At 50.2% G+C, this 19,137-nt stretch overlaps 1 protein-coding gene across 4 annotated transcripts in view; it reads left to right on the plus strand.

Moving 5' to 3' along the window:
- The first annotated feature begins 8,728 nt into the window (after positions 1 to 8,728).
- Positions 8,729 to 19,137, plus strand: part of RGS10 (regulator of G protein signaling 10) — a 42,374-nt gene continuing 31,965 nt past the window's right edge. The window contains exon 1 of one of the 4 annotated variants that reach the window (XM_084764525.1): positions 8,729 to 8,959. In XM_084764525.1, coding sequence (XP_084620651.1) covers positions 8,947 to 8,959 — 13 coding nt within the window. In that variant the 5' untranslated portion in view covers positions 8,729 to 8,946. Of the gene's footprint in view, positions 8,960 to 9,832; positions 10,089 to 16,249; positions 16,365 to 19,137 lie in introns of those variants that run through there. The other 3 variants (XM_084764527.1, XM_084764524.1, XM_084764526.1) reach the window with 3 other exon arrangements.

The following is a 19,137-nucleotide window of genomic DNA, read 5'->3' on the forward strand; positions in this document are numbered from 1 at the left end:
CAAGACCCTGCCACTCGTGTTTGAAACATACCACTTCCTTTCCCCTCTCCAGGACTTTCTCTTCGAGGCCGGTAGCTTGGATCTTGTGATCATTTCTTGTGAATGACTCCATGGGTACACAACTGAAAACAATGACTCACTCTCTCCCAGAACCTGTCGGTAGCCAACACATCAGCGGAGGGGGCATCCTGTCTTAGTTGACAAGTGGTATTCCGTTATATCTGTATGCTAGCTACCGTATGCTAGGATTTTTCCTTTCAGTCAACAGCTGATGGACATTTGGTGTCTCTAATTAATGCTTTTTTTTTTTTTGAGACAGGGTTTCTCAGTGTAGCCTTGACTGACTTAGACTTACTTTGTAGACTAGGCTGGCCTCGAACTCACAGCAATCCACCTGCTTCTGCCTCCCCAGTGCTGCTATTAAAGGTGTGCGCCACCACACCCGGCCAAATTGTGCTATTTCAAACAAAGCAGCTGTGGACATTTTGTATTCAGCTTTTACATACACTTCCGCCTAAAATTTTTGTTATATTTTTACTTTATGAGTGTGAGTTGCGTGTGAGTGTGTATGTCTGTGCACATGTGGCACAGAGTGTGTAGAGGTCTGAGGACAACTTTCCAGAGTTGGTTCGCTCCTTTCGACATATGGTGCCCAGGGATTGAACTCTGGTCATTAGGCTTGGCAGCAAGCGCCTTTATGTGCTGAACCATCTTGCTGGCCACGTGCTTGCATTTTTCTATGGAATGTTTGGATCATACAACAAACATGTATTTAATTGCCTTAAAAAGATGAATGTGTGTGTGTGTGTGTGTGTGTGTGTGTGTGTGTGTGTGTGTGTGTGTGTGCTTTATTTGCATGTACCCCTGCATGACATAAGAGAGCATCAGATCACATTATAGATGCTTGTGAGCCACCATGTGGTTGCTTGGAGTTGAACTCAGGACCTCTAGACAAGCAGCCAGTGCTCTTAACCTCTGAGCCATTTCTCCAGCCCTAATTGCCTTAAAAAAAAAAAAAAAGACATCTCATGTACCCTATACTGGCTCAAACTTACTTTAGTGGAGGATGACTTTGTCTTGTCTTGTTTCATGTTTTTGGAGGGAGATGCTTCATGTGTCTCCTATACCCACTACTGGGGAAGATGGCTTCCCACTTCCATGAGCTCAGAGCCCATGTGAGTTTCAGCTCTGCCCATGGCCCTCAAAGTCCAGAGCTTCTGTGCCCTAATATGTCCCTGGGGTGGCTAGGAGAGGCCTGGCCTGCTGACACAGCCCTCTGTCCTGTCCCTGGTGCTCACCCTTGCCTGCTCTTTTTTCCCTGCTTCCAGGCTGGAGCCTTCTGAGCTCTGTGGTGACGTCACCACGCTGTGTTCCCAGGGCACTTCTTGCATTCGGGTCCTACTGCCTTCCTCCTTTTATGGCACTTTCTGCCTCACTGCCTGCTCTCAGACTGATTGTGGTCGCCTCCCCATTCCCTCCTCTTACCGCACCTGTAACGCCTCTTCTGCTAGTTCAGTGGCCTTTGGGAGAAAGGAGAGCTGTGGCTCTTCTTCTGATTCACCAACATTATGCTGACTGTTTCCTACGTCAGACAGCCTAATAGACCCTGGGATAGCAGCGAACAAAACAGAGCCACCGAGCCCATGTTCAGACAGTGTAATGTGGTGTGGGAGGGGGGGGATGGGGGGGTGGAGGGGGGGAAGGGAGGGGCCAGCAAGAAACAGAGTCTGTAAAGGGGACACCCACTATAAGACAAGAAACAGGAGTGGGGAAGGGGTCTCATGTAGCTCAGGCTGACCTCAAACTCAGGGTGTAGCCAGGGATTACCTTAAACTTCTGGTCCTCCTGCCTTCGCCTTTCATGTGCCAGGATTTGACACACACCGTCAAGTCAATTTTATGCAACGCTAGGAATTGGACTCCTAGGCAAGGATTCTACAAACTCAGCTACAGCCTTAGTCCTGTGGCTCTGCCATCTTAAGTGTGATTTGAGGGGACCTGGATGAGAAGGTGAGCGAGGGACCTTGTGGAAATGGCACTGAGCAGTATTCATGCCAGGGATCAATGTTCTAGATGGAAAGCATTAGGGCACAGGCCTGGCTCGGGTGAGCATCTGGGGAGTCCTGGGAGGGTGAACTGGCCACCAGGAGCCTTGTAGGTCTCTATGTGACCCAGGGCTTCCTCTCAGGGTGGCATGAAACACTGTCACAGAGTGTCAGGGAGTCGGCACGATAAAGCTGTCCTGGTGGAGCCGTCGCCCTGCATGCTAGCTTTACAATGGATCACAGCGATGAGAAAGCAGGCTGGGAAGAAAGGCATCAACTGGGCAGAAAGGATGGTTTGGATGGAATCGGGCGAGCAAGAAGTGTCAGACGCTGTATTTTAAAGGACCACTGTGCAGACTAGACACAAGATAGGAACAATGCCTGGCAGATACTCGTTCGAGTGGCTAGTGAGGTACCGTGGCCTTTAACCGGGATAGAGCAGGTGTGGGAAGGAAGGCTTTGTCCTAGACGCACTGCAGCTGAAATGTCTTACTAGACTGCCCAAGGAGGAGAGGGGGAGGCGAGTAGGGCTGAAGACAGCATAAAAGCCCTGCATCTGGAGGGCACACTCCATATGAACTCTGGGTAACCATGGCACGCCAGTATAGGCTCCAAGCACAGATGCCTCTATGGCGTGGGAGGCCTGTTGTGGGGAGGCTGCCCACGTGCAGGTCTTGGAGGATAGGAAAGCTCTGTTTAATTTTGCTGTAAACCTAAATATTCTCTACGAAATGAACTTGATTTTGTTTTAAATGCTTTGCTTTAAATGTTTTAAAAGAGCTGTGGACCTTGATGCAATAGCAGAAGGAATAAGCGTGCAGGAGCCAGCTATGAGGACCAGCCTGTGGTACACCATTGCTAGAGGCGGGGAGGGGTGGCTGACCGTGGCCAGGAGGAGTGGGGCTCAGAGGGAGGGGCTGGTCTATCCTCTTCTAGCCTCCCAGGGCACCTGCACTCACGCATACACGCCTATAGGAGGCGCACGCGTATAGCTGGAGTTTGTACCCTGTGACTTCCCCAGATCCCTGGAGATCACCATTTCCTCGTGGCTCTACGAAGGCAGCTGCTGTAGGTCCCATCTGCTGTGTGGACTTACGGGGTTTATCCTTCTGCGTCTGGCCTGTTTCACTTACTACAATGTCCTTCAAGTTCCCCTAGTCTGTCAGAAATAGCAGGATTTCCTTTCTTCTTAGGACTGTTTTGATGTTGAGACTGGAGAAACACACGCCTGCCTACAAACGGACCGAATCCATCAATCTTATTTTTTAATCTTTTTCTTTTCTTTCTTTTTTTTTCTTGAGAGAGTATCTCACTGTAGCCTAGGTCAACCTAGAACTCACATGGTAGTGTATATTGGTCTCAAACTCTTGACTTTTACCTCTACTACTGGGATTATAGAAAAGAGCCGCCACGCCCTGCTAATCGGCCTGTTCAGCTGAAACGCTACCCAGAACCTTCAGCTTTACCCCCAGAGATGCGATGTAGCCACGGAGGAAGGTGCTCCTCCCAACACACTCACTACCTGGAAATAGTCAAACCAGGTTCAGCTGCTGTCTGTCTTTAAGCTTCCCAGTTTGCAGCCCAAGATGCTGATCTCCAAGGACCTCTGAGCTTTGGCATGCCAGGAGCATACGGAGTGATGTCCGAGAGAGATCAGAGCTGGGAGCGGCAGACGCCATGTGCCTGATCCTTCCATGGGAAATTCAGGTTGGTTGTTGTTGTTTTAAATTAAATCTTATTATTCAGATTACATATCGATTGTTATCCTCTTACTTGTATCTTCCCATTCCCACCTCCCTCCCTCTTTCACCCTATTCCCCTCTCCTAGACCTGTGACAGAAGAGGGCCTCCTCCCCCACATCGGTCACAGCCTATCAGGTCTCATCCTGTTTCTCATCCTCTTAGTGCCACCAGGCCCTTCCCACCAAGGGAAAGGAAATTCAGGGTTTTAAGAAGGAAAAAACCCACTGTGAGGAAGACGATAATGACGGAGGCACGAGCAAAGTATAGTGATGCCCGTGTACAAAAGTGTCATAAGGAAGCCATTACATCACATAATTTCTATATAATACATTATTTTGAACACTCACTAAAATTAAGTAAAATTTTTATAAAAATGGAGTCTTACATATATGCCCATTAAATGCAAATGGAGCTTTTAGCTAAGCTCTGATTTCTGACTTCTAGTTCTCTGGTTTAAAAGTGCATACCAGCACTTGGGAGGAAGAGGCACTGGAACGTCAAGGCCAGCCTGGTCCACATAGTGAGTTCCAGGACTGCCAGGGCTACACAGTGAGACCCTATCTCAAAAACAAAAACAAAAACAAAAACAAAAACAAAAGCGAGAAAGAAAAGAGTGTAGAAACTGCAGCCATTTTTCAAAACATTAATACATAATAGTAAAAATATAAATCACCCCAAAATTCTATTATCCAAAGACAAATTCTAGTAACATTTGGTGTGGGCAACTGCTAACTTTGTATACATAAATACTGGCTTCATCCATTCAAAAAGCTAAGGACTCACTCTACCAGCTGAGCTATATTGCCATTCAGGCTTATCAAACTTTTATTTTATCCATTCATGCGTTCATGATACATGTATTGTATATGTATTTATTGTATGATCATGAATGTGCCACAATATGTATGTGGAGGGCTGACTTTACCAACTGAACTATATCCCCAGCTGGGCTTATTAAAGTTTTATTTTAATTAGTTAATGAAGTGTGTGTGTGTGTGTGTGTGTGTGTGTGTGTGTGTGTGTGTGTATGGTCAACTTGCCAGAGTCAGTTTTCTTCTTCCACTATGTGAGTCCAGGGGATCCCATTTTTCTGGCAAAGTTTTGTTCCAGGTCTACTCACACAACACCGAGTGAGCTTCACTGGGTCCTTTTTGTGGTTGTTGGTGGTTTCTTTCAGCCCAGGTCTCATGTGGTCTAGGCTGACCTCAAGCTCACCATGTGGTTAACAGTGACCATGAATTTCTGATGTCCTGCCGCCACCTCCTGAGTACTAGGATTAAAGTCACCGACTACCACACCCAGCATGTGAGTTGTTGGGGGTAGAATCCAGGGCTTCCCTCATGCTCGGCCAGTGCGCTGCCAATTTAGTCACACCCCCTCCTAGCACATGGTCATTTCCAACTATCAAAGGAATGTGTTGGAGCATGGTCATCTTGCAAGTGAGCGTTTTTTTTGTTTGTTTGTTTTTTGGTTTTTTTGTTTTGTTTTAGAGATCATAAATGATTCAGAAAAGAACCGTGCAGTGACACACGTAATAATTGCACTGATTATTCTTATTTATTTTTGGCAAAAATGACGGGCTGTCAAGTTATTCGCTGGCTCAATGGACATAAACACTTCAAAGACTCCCCTATATAATGCCAAGTAGCATCTTCCGACGTCTGCCTCCCTGAGCAACAGAGTATTGGTAAGGACTTGCTCGCCCCTTATGTCTTGTAGGAGTTCACTATTAGTGATTATACTGTGTGTGCATCACACTGTTAATACCGTGTCAACTTCCTATAACTAAAAAAATCCAGGCCTGAGGTCTCGCTCAGAAAGTGCTTGTCTTGTTCAAGGCTCTGGGTGTCATCCCCAGCACCACAGGTAAGCAAAAACTGCCCCAAACCTTCCGACTGTGTGTAGGCTGATGTTAACTATTTGTGGAAACAGCTTGCAACGGGAGTACGAGCAATTTGGATTCCAGTGATTTCTTTGTGCACCTACGTGTGCCAGGCACCATGCCAGGTGATTTTTGTTTGTTTGCTTGTTTGTTACTGCTGGGACCACACCTTCAGGATGGAGGTGTCATCCTGTCACATGAGTCTGTAATGTGCTGAGGACAGAGTATGTGGTCAAGACTCGTATCAAGTCACTTGACTTGGAGCCCAGCACTGGTCTGCTTGCATATTTAACCCTACCTCGGAGTGTTTATGCCAGATCTGACACATATATATCTGATCTCTATGCATATATGTACATGTATATAGAATATACCACATATGACATATATAGGTACATATATCATAGAACGAAGACAATTAATTATTCTCAGCTTTCCAGTTTTTTCTTTCTTTCTTTCTTTCTTTTTTTGAGACCGAGTTTCATGTAATGTAGGCTGGCTTTAAACTCCCTATGTAGTCAAAGATGATCTTAAATTTCTGATCCTCCTGCCTCCTACTCCTCAGAGTCGGTGTTGCACGTGGACACCATCATGCCCTGCTCTGTCTCATGCTGGAGATCAAACCCACAGCTCACCTAGTCACTGACCCACGTACGTCAGCAGCCAGGATTACCAAAGTTTTACTACATCTATTTATTTAGCTATTTTTACTTTATGTGTGTGAGTGTCTTCCTTGCCAAGCACACATGCATAGCACACACACGCCTGTTAGGTAACCTGGAACTGGGGTTACAGATGGTTGTGAGTAACCACATGGGTCCTGGGAGTGAATCCGGGTCCTCAGCAAGAGCATCAAGTGCTCTACTCACTGAGCCATCTCTCCAGTGCCCACGCTTACTTATTTTGTGGGTATAAGTGTAAGAGCGCATGGTATCAGATGAATGTGGTGGTGCACGCCTTTAATTCCAGCACTAGGAAGGCAGAGGCAGGTGAATCTCTCTGTACATTTCAAGGATAGCCTGCTCTGCATTAGTGAGTTCCGAGACAGCCAGGGCTGCTTAGAGAGAGCCTGTTTCAACACAACCAAAACTGAGTGTGCACACGAGTGGTGCGAATGTGGAGGTCAGAAGACAGCTTACAGAAGTCAGAGGCGGCTCTCCTTTTCTGCCATGTACATTCTGGTATCTACTGAGCTGTCTCACCCGTCCTACCAAAGTTTTTAAGTTCCTGGGTAGGATAAGCCACTCAGACTTATACAGCTCCAGGGCCCGGCTTCCTGCCCACAGCAGCAGCTGGTCTTTGATGTCAAGTCAGCAGGGGGAAGGGATGGGGCCTAATCTAGTTGCCTTCTTGGTCAATCAGCTGCCATCAAGTCTTTTGAAGGCTTGAGTGAGAGAGGCAGCACAGGGACTTGGAGGGACTCGAAGGAGTCAGTCTCGCAGGATGAGGGTCTTCAGTTGGCGGCAAGACTGAGCCCCAGAACCTTCTACTTGTGTGAGTGTGTAGCTGGTAACCCTGCTCTGACAGTTTGAGGTGTTTTACTTTTTTTTTTTTTTTTTAAATTCTGAGTCAAGGTCTTACTCACTATATAGCTGTCCTGGAACTCTCTATGAAGACTAGTCTGGCCTCAAACTCACAGAGATCCACCAGCCTCTGCCTCCACCTCAAGTGCTGGGATCAAAGGTGTACACCACCGTAGGCCTTTTTCTTTCATTCCTGGTCTTCTGCACGCTAACTTGCTGACACTGGCTCTTAGATCTTTGGACACTGTGAATATGAGTGGTTTTTTTCTGCGTGTGTGTGTGTGTGTGTGTGTGTGTGTGTGTGTGTGTGTGTATCTGGTGCTCACAGAAGTCAGAGGAGGACATCAGGCCTCTTGGAACTGGAGTTGTTGATGGCTGTGAGCTGCCATGTGGGTTCTGAGAATCAAACCTTGGTCCTCGGCAAGAAAAAAGTGCCCTTGGCTACTTAGCCCATCTCTCCAGCCACAGGCAACAATTTCATGACTCAAACAGAAAAGAAAACCAAACTGTTTACTAACTCTTTTTTTAAAAACATGTCTTTATTTAGGTATTTATGTAATGAGTGCTCTGTCTGCATGTACAGCTGCACACCAGAAGAGAGACTTGATCCCAGTATGGATGGTGGCAAGCCATCTTGCGGTTGCTGGGAATTGAACTCAGGACCTCTAAAAGAGCAACCAGTACTCTTAACCTCTGAGCCACCTCTCCAGCCCTATTTACTAACTCTTAACCCCAGGGTCCTTTGACAAGCTCACAGGACAGAGAAAGGGATCTAAAGCTGTTTACTTTTCCCATTGTTTCCCATTGTCTCGGAACCCTGGAGGACTTGGCGCAGCAGGGCTGCAGAGCTATCCTGGGCCACCTTGCTGAGGGGATGGTGGGGAGGACTTGGCTGTGAGTGTTGGGTTTGGCTGCCTGTGTCTAACTTCATTGTGCTTGGACTCCTCCTTTTCCTGTGTTAGCATCGGTGTATCTGTGAACAGCCTCTGGGGAAACTTTCAGTGGAGGTGGGCAGGGAAAATACTGTTACTGTTCTCAGAAGTCAGTGGTCTCACTGGGATGGTTCAACTCCCTCTTTTTTTCTTTCTCTCACTCTCCCTCCTTTCCCTCTCCCTCTCTCACTCTTTTCCTCTCCGTCTCCCTCCTTAGCTCCTCCCTCCCTCCCTCCCTCCCTCTCTGTCTCCCTCCCTCCTTCCCCCCTCTCTCCCAATCTCCCTCTCTCTCCCCCTCTCTTTCCCTCCTTTCCCCCTCCCTCCCTCCCTCTCTGTCTCCCTCCTTCCCCTTCCCTCCCTCCCTCCCTCCCTCCCCCCTCTCTTCCTCTCTCTCTCCCTCCTTCCCCCCCCCTCTGTCTCCCTCTGTCTCTGTCTCTGTCTCTTTCTCTCCCTCTCTTCCTCCCTTTCTCCGGCTCTTCTTTTCTTTCTTTTTCTACTCTCTAGGTAGCCCTGCCTGTCCTAGAAATTGCTATGTAGACCAGGTTGGTTTTTTTTTTTTTTTTTTTTTTTTTAAGTCGAAGAATCCTCCTGCTTCCGCTGGGACCGCTGCGATTAAAGGAATGCACCACTACACCTGTCCCTGTTGGTTTAGGCTCAGCCCTTACAGAGCGCTTGTCTAGGACCCAGTGGCTGGAAGCTTGTCCCGGGAGGGGGCCAACAGCAGCCGGAAACATTCATAAAGCGCCGCCTGGAAGCCAGGCTCTCTGAGGGTGCTCACCTGCTAGCCGCGCCTGAAGACCTCTGCAGCCTTCAAGGGGTGGAATGTCCTCTTCGGGTACTACAAAGGGCCGCGTTTGGAAATGATGGAGTGGGGAAGGGTAGGGAGAAAGATGGAGAATAACCACAGAGGGCCAGAGCTGAGGTGGCGCTGGGACTGCAGGGGGGACAAAAAAGGGAGGAAAATAGAGCAAAATGGGAAGCTCAGAATAGAAGATATAAAGGAAAGTGCTAACTAGTGAAAATCCTGAGAAAGAACGCGCGGGGGGGGGGGGGCGGCGGCGGCTGGGGAATGGTTTAGAAAAATAGCAATTAGCACAGCTAAAAATAAGGACCAATTTCGAGACAAAGCCAGATCCACAAGGAGAAAAATAAAACTCGCCAGAAAGACAATTCCTTGCAAACCAAATGCTCAAGAAAACGGGGCTAACGACACCCCCCCTCTTGAGCTGTTTTGTAGAAGAAATGAGAAACTAGATGGGCGTTGAGCGCGGCGCTGAGCAGGTGTCAGGCACCGGGAGAGGAGCGACCAGCCCGGCGCTGGGACCTACGGGGATTCCGGTAGTTGAGCGCAAAGGTCCTCCTGAGACTGTACCCAAGTGTCGTCCAAGTTAAAAATGTGCCGGCGCGCTCCGTTCCGCTCGGGAACCGCAGAGGCTCAGACAGCATTCTCCAAGGTCTCGAAGCCCGGCACAGTAGTGGCGTGGGCTGGAGTGGGTGCCCACTCGCGGCGGCTTGGCTCGGGACTCTGGTGACGCCTCTCAGGCATTCACGGCGTGAGCAGGCCTTGCGCCCACGGAGTCGGAGTCGGGTAGACCCGGGGGCGATCTGGGAGGTGACTCGGGCCTGGCGGGGACATACAACGTTGTGCGTCTCTCAGGCCGTGATGGGAGGGACCGGGATGTGCGCGGGAGCTGAGGGTCACCCGGGGCCACCGAGCCCTGCCCTGAGCGGGTAGCTGGGGGCTGGACCCAGTTGCCCACGGGCGCGGGTGGGCAGGGAGAGAGGAGCGCGGCAGAGAGGAGGCGACGGGCGGGGCCTGGAGGGGCGGCGTCGCGCGGGCTCCTCCTCCTCCTTGCCCTCTTCGGGCTCAGCAGCCGCGCTGCCCGGTTGCTCCGTCCTCTGGGCGCCCGCGGCGATGTTCACCCGCGCTGTAAGCCGACTGAGCAGGAAGCGGCCGCCGTCTGGTAAGCGGCCGCGGGCGCTGGGGCATGGGAAGGGCAGGGTCGCGGGGTCCCCTGTCGCGGCACCGCGGTGCCGCCGGGACAGCAGCCGCGCTTCTTCCCGCTCGCTCTGTCCCAGCCGCGGCGGGAGCGCAGAGCCGGGAGCCGCCCGAGGAGGAAGTTGGGCTTGAAGCGGGAGCCACAACAGCTTTCTTTCTAGAGAAGGTCTAGGAGCCACGGGAGACATCTAACAGCTCCACACTCCCAGGCAGCGTGAGAGCCAGACTCCCCTCCTGCGTGCATCCTTCTCCGCGGGCCAAATGGGAAGGATGCTCCATTGGACCTCTGCATCCCCTAAGGGCCCGGTCCCACGGCGCCAAAAAGTGGAGTCCCTAGGTGGCTGCACACCAGGGCGGGGTGGTGGTGGTGGTGGTGGTACTTATGTGACACGGCGGAGGAGTCATTTTGTCTTTCCCCCGGAACCAACCCGACCCATAGTTTGGGGCAACTTGGCAAGACAAAGAACCCACGGTGCAGAAACGGTGATTTGAACCGAGTCATCCTTTTTTGCTCATAATAACACCCGACACTCTGATGGCTGGTGCTGTGGCCAGCTGGGTTGACACCCTCCCTTCTCCCTTAGAACCGCGTCGGGAGGGGTGGGGTTCTGAAGCCAGGGTGCTGGGTATAACCAGCTCCACTCTTAGTTGGTGGGTCTCTTAAAGTAACCTTGTTTGCTTGACTCTGGGTTCCGAGTTCACAGGCTTGCTTTTCCTGTCGGCCGGGAGATTCATGACGCGTTTAGCTGGTTTCCTCTTTTCACCTAAACATCAAATGTGGTTAAGCCACTGCAATCAGACAGAGCCCCAATCCCACTGCCACCACTCCCCAGTTGTGCAGCCTCTTTGTGAGTAAGGATGTGCAAAGTGTAGCTTTAAGTGCTTAATTGGAGCCTGCCCTCCACCCATCAACTCATGCAAATCATTTCATTAAATATTTAAGACGACCCCACTGAAGTCAGATCCCATGGAGTTATTGTAAAGAGTTTGCACCGTTGCCTAATATGCTTTAGAGTGCTCCATTAGGGTTTTCCACGCAGTCAGATTCCCTCGTGAGTGCTGATGACCAACCCAGGCCACACGGAGGGGCAGTCAGATTCTAGGCACTGGAGTTAAACTTCTGACTCCAATCTTGACTCCACCACTCTGCGACACTGAATAATGAATGTCCTTGGACCTCTCTGTGCCACAGAGCTGTGCTGGTGCTGGCTCAGTGTAGCTTGCAAGAGCCAATTGCTGACTGTTCAGGGCACCTGGGAACTGGTTGCTAAGCCATAGGTAGACTGGAATTAACCGTGGTGGGACATATCAATATATATCAGACGTCAAGACTTGATGAGCCTCTGTACTGTGGATTTAAGAGGGATATGGACTTAACTACATACTTGTTTGTTTGTTTGTTTTTTTCAATTACATTTATCACCTGTGTGTCTGTGTGCAAGCCACGGCTCGCATGTGGAGGTCAGGAGACAGCTTGTGGAAATCAGTTCTTTTCTACCATATGGGTCTTCAACCTCAGGCGGTCAGGCATGGATGCGAGCATCCTCACCCACTGAACCATGTTGCTGTCCCTTAACTACAGACTTTAATTCTGATAAATATGTGCTCACGTTACCAACAGCAGGGTGAGCAGTTAAACATGAGAAGTGCTAAGTGCAATGCTAGATACATGATGAAGGTACAGGAGTTTCTAGTTTTCTTTCTCTTTCTTATTATGTAGAGGAACGGTGACTAGCCCTGCATAGGTTGCTTTTGCTTAGAATTATATTTGGCCTGAACATAATATAAATAGAAACTACTGAATCATGGCAGATACATGGCTTTAGGATGCTTTTGCATGTGGCCAGGTTGCATTCCCTAACTGAAGGGCAGTTTCACAAACATTAGCATCACCCGTCTGTCTGTTCCAAGGCAACAGACTAACTCTGATAACGTTTGCCCACACCGCTGATAGAGAGGCCAGCAGTTACACAGCAGAGCTTGGTGTTGGCTGTCTGGGATGCAAGAGCCCAGTTTCCTTGAAACCTATGGGCACAAGGTCTGCTGCCCTCGAGAAAGGACCCGAGCCCCTGCCAGTTTGGTCACTATCATCACCATCCTATAGGAAAAAAAGAAGGAGCCAAAAGAGAAAGGAGGGAAGGTGGTGAGGGCTCCTAACAGAGATGGGGAGGAGGGGGGGGGGCGCAGCAGGCGAGCTATCCTCAGGACCATTAAGGGTTTGGGGAGGGGAGGGTAGTTCTGATTATTTTTTTTTTCTTGTGCTAGAGGTGTGCCCGAGGCCCTGCCCATGTAGGCGAGTGGTCTGCTACAGACTGACATCCCCACCTGAACTTCATTTTTAAAGAGCTTTTCCAAAATATCTGACTGAGGCCCCACCAAAACTGGATGTGCCTCTGCATGAGCCTGCAAGCCTGCCCGCGCCCCCCCCCCCAGCATTTTCTTGCCTGCCGGCACCCCCCCCCCCCCCCCCCCCCCGAGCATTTCTCGTTTATTTAGCTTAAAGAGCTACATCTCATCAAAGGCAGTTTCCGTGCAAGCTGAGGGCTGTAAGCCTCACCTGCTTCTAAGGTCTAGTTGGGGGAGGGGGTCTTTGCTGGAGGCCTTATGTTCTGCCTACCAGGTAGGGGAAGTAGGGGGCTTGGCACAAGTCAGTCCGCAGTTCAATCTTGGAGAACCAAAGGGGAGCCAGAAGAGTCTGCTTCACTTTCAGCAAGAACCCCAGTGGTGTTTATGCTGAAGTGTGAGGACGCCTCAGAGGATCCTGCCCCTTACCCACGACCCACACTGCTAATAACTGGCAAGATCCTACCTCAGAACCAAAGTAAAAGCCACGCCCCTGGTCTCGCCCTATACCTAGACTGCCTGGTGGCCTGCCAGAGATGCTCTCTTACACTATCCCTTTAAGGCATGGGAACAGTTTCAGAGTTAGTCCTGGGCTTAAATTTTTATTTAAAGGTGACAGTCTGCACAGAAATGTTTTTCTTTGTTTTGTTTTGTTTCATTTCTCCTTGTAGCCTTTGCTGTCCTGGACTCACTCTGTAGACCAGGCTGGCCTTGAACTCACAGAGTTCCACCTGCCTCTGCCTCCCCAAGTGCTGGGATTAAAGGTGTGTGCCACCTTGCCTGGCATGTGTTTGTTTTTAACAAATCTACAGTGGAACATCTTGGCAGTTGGGGAACCTTGCCTTTGTAGGAACTCATGGGCTGGGCCTGAGGGTTGGGAGAGGCTTAGGCTAGCCCACAAGTGTGCAAAGGCTAGGATGAGATGGTTGTTGGGAGAGGATGAGGCTAGCCCACAAGAGTGCAAAGGCTAGGATGGGATGGTCGTTGGGAGAGGGTAAGGCTAGCCAGCAAGTGTGGAAAGGCCAGGATGAGATGGTCGTTGGGAGAGGGTAAGGCTAGCCAGCAAGTGTGGAAAGGCCAGGAGGAGATGGTTGTTGGGAGAGGATGAGGCTAGCCCACAAGTGTGCAAAGGCCAGGATGAGATGGTCGTTGGGAGAGGAGGAGGCTAGCCCACAAGTGTGCAAAGGCCAGGATGAGATGGTCGTTGGGAGAGGAGGAGGCTAGCCCACAAGTGTGGAAAGGCCAGGATAAGATGGTCGTTGGGAGAGGAGGAGGCTAGCCCACAAGTGTGCAAAAGCCAGGATGAGATGGGTTTTTTGTCCGGATGACATCAGCTCAGCCTGCTTGGGTCCTACCAAGAGCAAGTTGCAGATGACATGGGTGGTCAGGAGGTTCGAGGTGGCTTCAGTAGCTGCCACTCATCTGTATTTTGTCTTTCATCTTCTTTCCTCAGAGCAGAAGACTTAGACAGATGCCCAGGCAGGGTCTGCACTGGCCATTGCCTAGTGCTTTCATGGGAAGCCAGGCCCTTCCCTCCCTGAGCTGAGGGATCCCTTTGACCCCCTCATGCTGGTCTCTGAGAACTTGTTGTTTAGATGCTACTAAATATATTCTGGTCACTTCTGTTTCCCCCAGATAGCTGTCCACTGCAGCAGTCTGGGGGTGGCAGTGAGAGAAGAGGGGCCTCAGGCAGGCAATGCCAGCGGCCCCCAGATAAGAGCTGTCAGAAGGCGTCTACTATATGAAACAGTCCATGCAGACTTCTAGGGACAAATTTCTGTTTGGGTCTGGCTCCCGTTTCTTGAGGGCCATGCCTGGTGTTCAGGGTCGCCATGCTGCCTTTCCACCTGGTCTGTCTTTCTTTTTAACCCATTTTCTGGCCCCCTCACTCTGCCTTGGGGGAGGTATTGCGTGTTCCTGCCTCCTTGAGGGTGGCCTTCCTCCAGGCCCGGCTGGTCCTCTGCATGCTGATAGCACTTTGTCTCAGAAGAAGGGAAGTTGGGTCCCCCCGGTGGGGACTAATTCAGGGCTACTTATTTCCAAAGAAGCAGACAAGATAGCTGGTCTTGGAGCCTAGTCTGGGGCTTATCTGCACACTCCTCTGCTCAGTCACCTTGTTAAATATTTAGTGAATAAATATGGAGGTGACAGCTTCTCCTATGTCCTTCCCCTCCTGTCTGGGAATTCCTGGTCTTGTTTTCTCAATTCATAGTGAATCTGTGACTGAAAGTCAGGGCTTTCTTTCATTTCTTGCATGTTTAACTCCCCAGTTTCCTCAGCCAGCCATGAATCCAATCTCCTCCATTCCGTGGCTTGCTTCCACTCACCTGTGTGCGCCTTGTTGGGTTGCCGTACATTTTCAGTGACCGTCACCTGTTTTTAGTGTCTCCTTTACCTTTCAGTGCCTCTGACCCCTTGATCAGTGCTCAGCTCAACTTATTCCTCCAGTGTATTGATCACTATAAACTATATTCCGGCGTACCAGATGTGAGGTCGGCCCCTGAGGAACACACTGACTCTGTTCTTAGGAAATGTGTGGGCTGGCGCCTGGGAAGAGAGCGCAGTTGGTGAAGTGCCCTTATTTGGACCTGGGCTGGGTCCCCAGAACCCTGAGGGTGCTGCCTGCTTGTAACCCCAGCGCTGGGGATGTGAAGGCAGGTGGATGCCTGGGACTCACTGGCCTGCAGGTCTAGCCTATTTAGCTGGCTAGCGGGAGACTCTATCAAAAGACAAGGTGGACGGTGCCTGAGAAGAGACACCCGAGGCTTCACGCGTACCTGTGCAGCACACACAGGAACAGACACACAAAGAAGTATGTGGTTGGCGGGGGGGGGGGGGGGGGGCAAGTAGCAGGTACAACCTGCTGAATTCAATCCCCAGGACAACGTAAAACTGGCCATGCTGGATTTTTAGGAGGGAGGAGGGTCAGAAATTCAAGATCATCCTTAGCTACCTGGCAAGTCAAGGCCAACCAGAGCTACATGATGTCCTTTCTCAACATGCTCTCGCGCGCACGCGCATACACACACACACACACACACACACACACACACATACTCAGACACACAACAATCACACACACACCCTCACATACAGCCCTCAAAGTAAAACAAAACAAAACAAAAACAGACTACAACCAACCCTCCTCCCCAAATTAAAAAAAAACCCCGCCACCACTAATAACAACAACAAAACCAAGCAAGCAAGCCGGAAAATAAATGTACGGGCTAATTCATAAATCATGGGTGAACTTGGGAGGCTGAGGCAGGGGGTTTGCTGGAAATTTGAGACCAGCCAGAGCTACATATGAAGAGCTTGCCTTAACACTGCCTCCCCTCACACACAAAGAACGCGTGGCTGGTTCTGCCAACAGATCTTTACAGGGTTTGGGATTCACACAATGCTTTATGTGTGCTGGGTAAGTGCTCTGCTGCTGAGCCCCAGCTCTAGCCCAGAAGCTCCTTATCTTGAAGTGAGGTAGAGACAGGGAAGGAGTGTGTTGAGGAAAGGGACATTTATGCATACATGTCAAGCCCTGTTCTTGGAGACAAGGAAAGTCAGTGGTGGCCAGGGACTTGGGGCCATTGTCATTTTTTTCAGGGCCTTAGGGGCCATCGTTGTTTTTCTGGGCCTCTTGCGGCCTAGAAAGCGGGGGATTCTCGGGAGGGCACACAGGACAGTCTGGCATCCCCGTTTCCTTCCCTCTAGTCGATGCTGACAACTGTGGCCATCTGCTGTTTAGTCCACCCAAAAGAGGATGTTGAGGCTAGTTTTTTCTTCGGACCCGAGGGCGCCAGGGAGCCCTGAGCCCCTGTCTTTCTCCTACAAAGCGGATCCGAGAAGGGAGCTGTGCTTTGGTCTGCCGGAGCTTCTAGGTGGACTGGAGGGAGCATGGAATGTAAGGACTACCCACTGCCCCCCTCAGCCCCTCAGAACCCATTCTTAGCTTGCTTCGGGGGTGGGGTGGGGTGGGGGGTGGACCAGGGCCCAGCGGGGAGGGTGTAATGCCCAGACAGGCACACTGGTGCCTTCTGAGAGTCTGCTGTGCTCACTGGCACACTTGGAGCCCTGAGCTCTCTTGCATTGAGCTGTGCCATCCTCCAAGGCCTGTCCTCTTGTTCTTGTCTTGGGTGCCAGATGTGAGTAGGGTGGTTTCAAAAAGTTTTAGACTTCATCATCATTTTCTACTAACTGCAGAGCTTTTTTCCCAAGCCCCCAGCTGGGGCCCTGGCGAGCCTGTAAGGTAGTTCTCAGGGGGCTAAGTGCCAAGCGATAAATAGGTAGAGTAATATTTATTTATTTTTAAAATATTTTAAAATTAATTTATTTATTTATTCAGAGTACATCTCCGTTATCTTTACCTCACTTGTAGCCACCCGTTCCTTCCTCCCTCCTGCTTTCACCCTATTCCCCTTCCCCTAGGTCTGTGACCGAGGGGGACATTCTCCCCCACTATATGGTCATAGGCTATCTATCAAGTCTTGGTAGCCTGCTTATCCTATTTAGATATAGAATTTCCATGACCCAATTTCGGTGGAGTCTTAAGTAGATCAGCAGCTAAAACAAACAGATTCTCTGCTTCTAAATTGGGATGTAACTTTAAAAAAAAAAAATTGTACTACGCTTGATGCGCTATGGGTGATAGGAACTTTCTGAGTAAGTTTTGTGGGTGTGGTTTTCCCTTGAGACTTCATGTAAAGAGGAGTATTTGTTTGTATTCCTTTTTCTTTGTTTCTTGTCCCTCCCCCCCCAACCCCACTTTATTTTTTAATTTAATTTAATTTTTTTTTGGTTTTTCGAGACAGGGTCTCTCTGTGTAGCCTTGGCTGTCCTGGACTCGCATTGTAGACCAGGTTGGCCTCGAACTCACAGGGATCCACCTGCCTCTGCCTTCCGAGTGCTGGGATTAAAGGCGTGTGCCACCACCGCCCAGCTTCCACCCCCCCCTACTTTAAGAACTTTCATGGGCCAGAGTATTATGGAGCTTACACTGGTCTCAGGACTTTGCTAGGTAGCCGAGGCTAGCCTAATCTTCGTACCTCTCAGTCTTCTAAATACTGGATTATAGATGAGAGAGCCATGTTCACTCGAAGGAGAGTGCTTGAAAGGAAGGTGGGGTATCCTGTCTAAGTGCTTTGGAATTCAGGGCCAGCATCCTTGCCTTCTCCTGGGTGTGAATGTCTCCTTTGTCTCCTTCACTGTGCTGTGACGAGAGCAGGGCCTGTGAGGACGTAAGTCTTAGCCTCTGCTATTGAGGAAGTTGAATGTGGAGAGCTTGTTAAAATATCCTTTGGATTGGGGAAATGGGCTGTGCGGGTTCCTTACGAGGCTCTCCCTGCAGAATAGCAGGAGAAAGCCAAGCTGCAAGCATTCAGGTCTGATGACGGCTGCACACGCCTGCCTTTTGAGTGTGGATTTCTAGGGAATTCCTGTCTGGAGAAAGTCTCCATCAGCCGTGACATCACAGCTACTATAAATAATGTATTACAAAACGGATCGCAAGCAACAGGCCCCAGCCATCTGCATGGCAGTGCTGCATGCATCTTCGAAGACAGGCTTTTACCGAAGTCAGAAACCACACGGGGACAGCGCAGATGGAAATGAAACTGTCAGCGCCCTCTGCCTGTGCTAGGTGTGTCTAGCTCAAGTCCTACAGGGCTCCCCCCACCCCACCCCGACTTCCCCAGTACAGAACTGACCCAAAGTTTCTGTCTTCACCCACACTGTAATTGGTATTTGTCACCCCCCACCCCTGTCTCTCCTTTTCTTTCTCTCTCCAGGATGTCACCACATAGCTCTGGCTGAACTCTATGTATAGGCCAGGCTGGCCTCAGACTCAGAGACGTGCCTGCCTCTGCCTCCCCAATGCCGGGACTAAAAGCGTACCCTGCAGCTGTTAGCCTCTCCAGTGCTGTTCCTTTCTGGCCTCTCAATGTAAAAATGAACAGGAATCAAAATGAATCAGCCGTGGAACCCTGTGGGAAAGAGCGGGTGCCCTGGTGCCAGCCCGCCGGCCCTGCCTGAGACCAAGATTTTCACCTCCTACCTAGGTGACTCTTCCCTGTCTCTAATCTCAGCTTTCTTGCCTGTAAAATGGGGGTGCTGTCAATGTTGCAGGAGTGCCTTCAACCCACATGAAAGTGCGAAACCGCATACCTGGAAAACCACTTGTAGTTGGTTTTGTCATCAGCTGAAGATAAATTTATTGTGTGTGTGTGTGTGTTTATTGTCATTATTAGTAATAGGCATGGTGGTATTTTGAGAGTGTCTCCCGTACAGTCCTGGTTGGTCAGGAGCTCCCCCACGTGACCAGCCTGGCCCTGAATATGCAGGGATCCTCCTGGAACTGCCTCCAAGTGTGGGATTACAGATGTGCGCCACCACGGTGTTGAGTAAGCTTGCTTGCTATTGATAATAGCTATTCTTTCTCTTGGTGGTTACAAGGTGAAACCTCACATTTGAAGTGACCAGAGAGGTTGGACATAGTGGCGCACGCCTTTAAACCCAGCACTTGGGAGGCAGAGGCAGGCGGATCACTGTGAGTTCGAGGCCAGCCTGGCCTACAAAGCAAGTCCAGGACAGCCAAGGCTACACAGAGAAACCTTGTCTTGAAAAACCAAAACCAAAACAAAAGACCAGAGAGATTGTAGGATCCCTTGGTCAATATTTTA

This window comes from Acomys minous, assembly GCF_964271855.1.
Source record: "Acomys minous genome assembly, chromosome: 2".
Taxonomy (NCBI): domain Eukaryota; kingdom Metazoa; phylum Chordata; class Mammalia; order Rodentia; family Muridae; genus Acomys; species Acomys minous.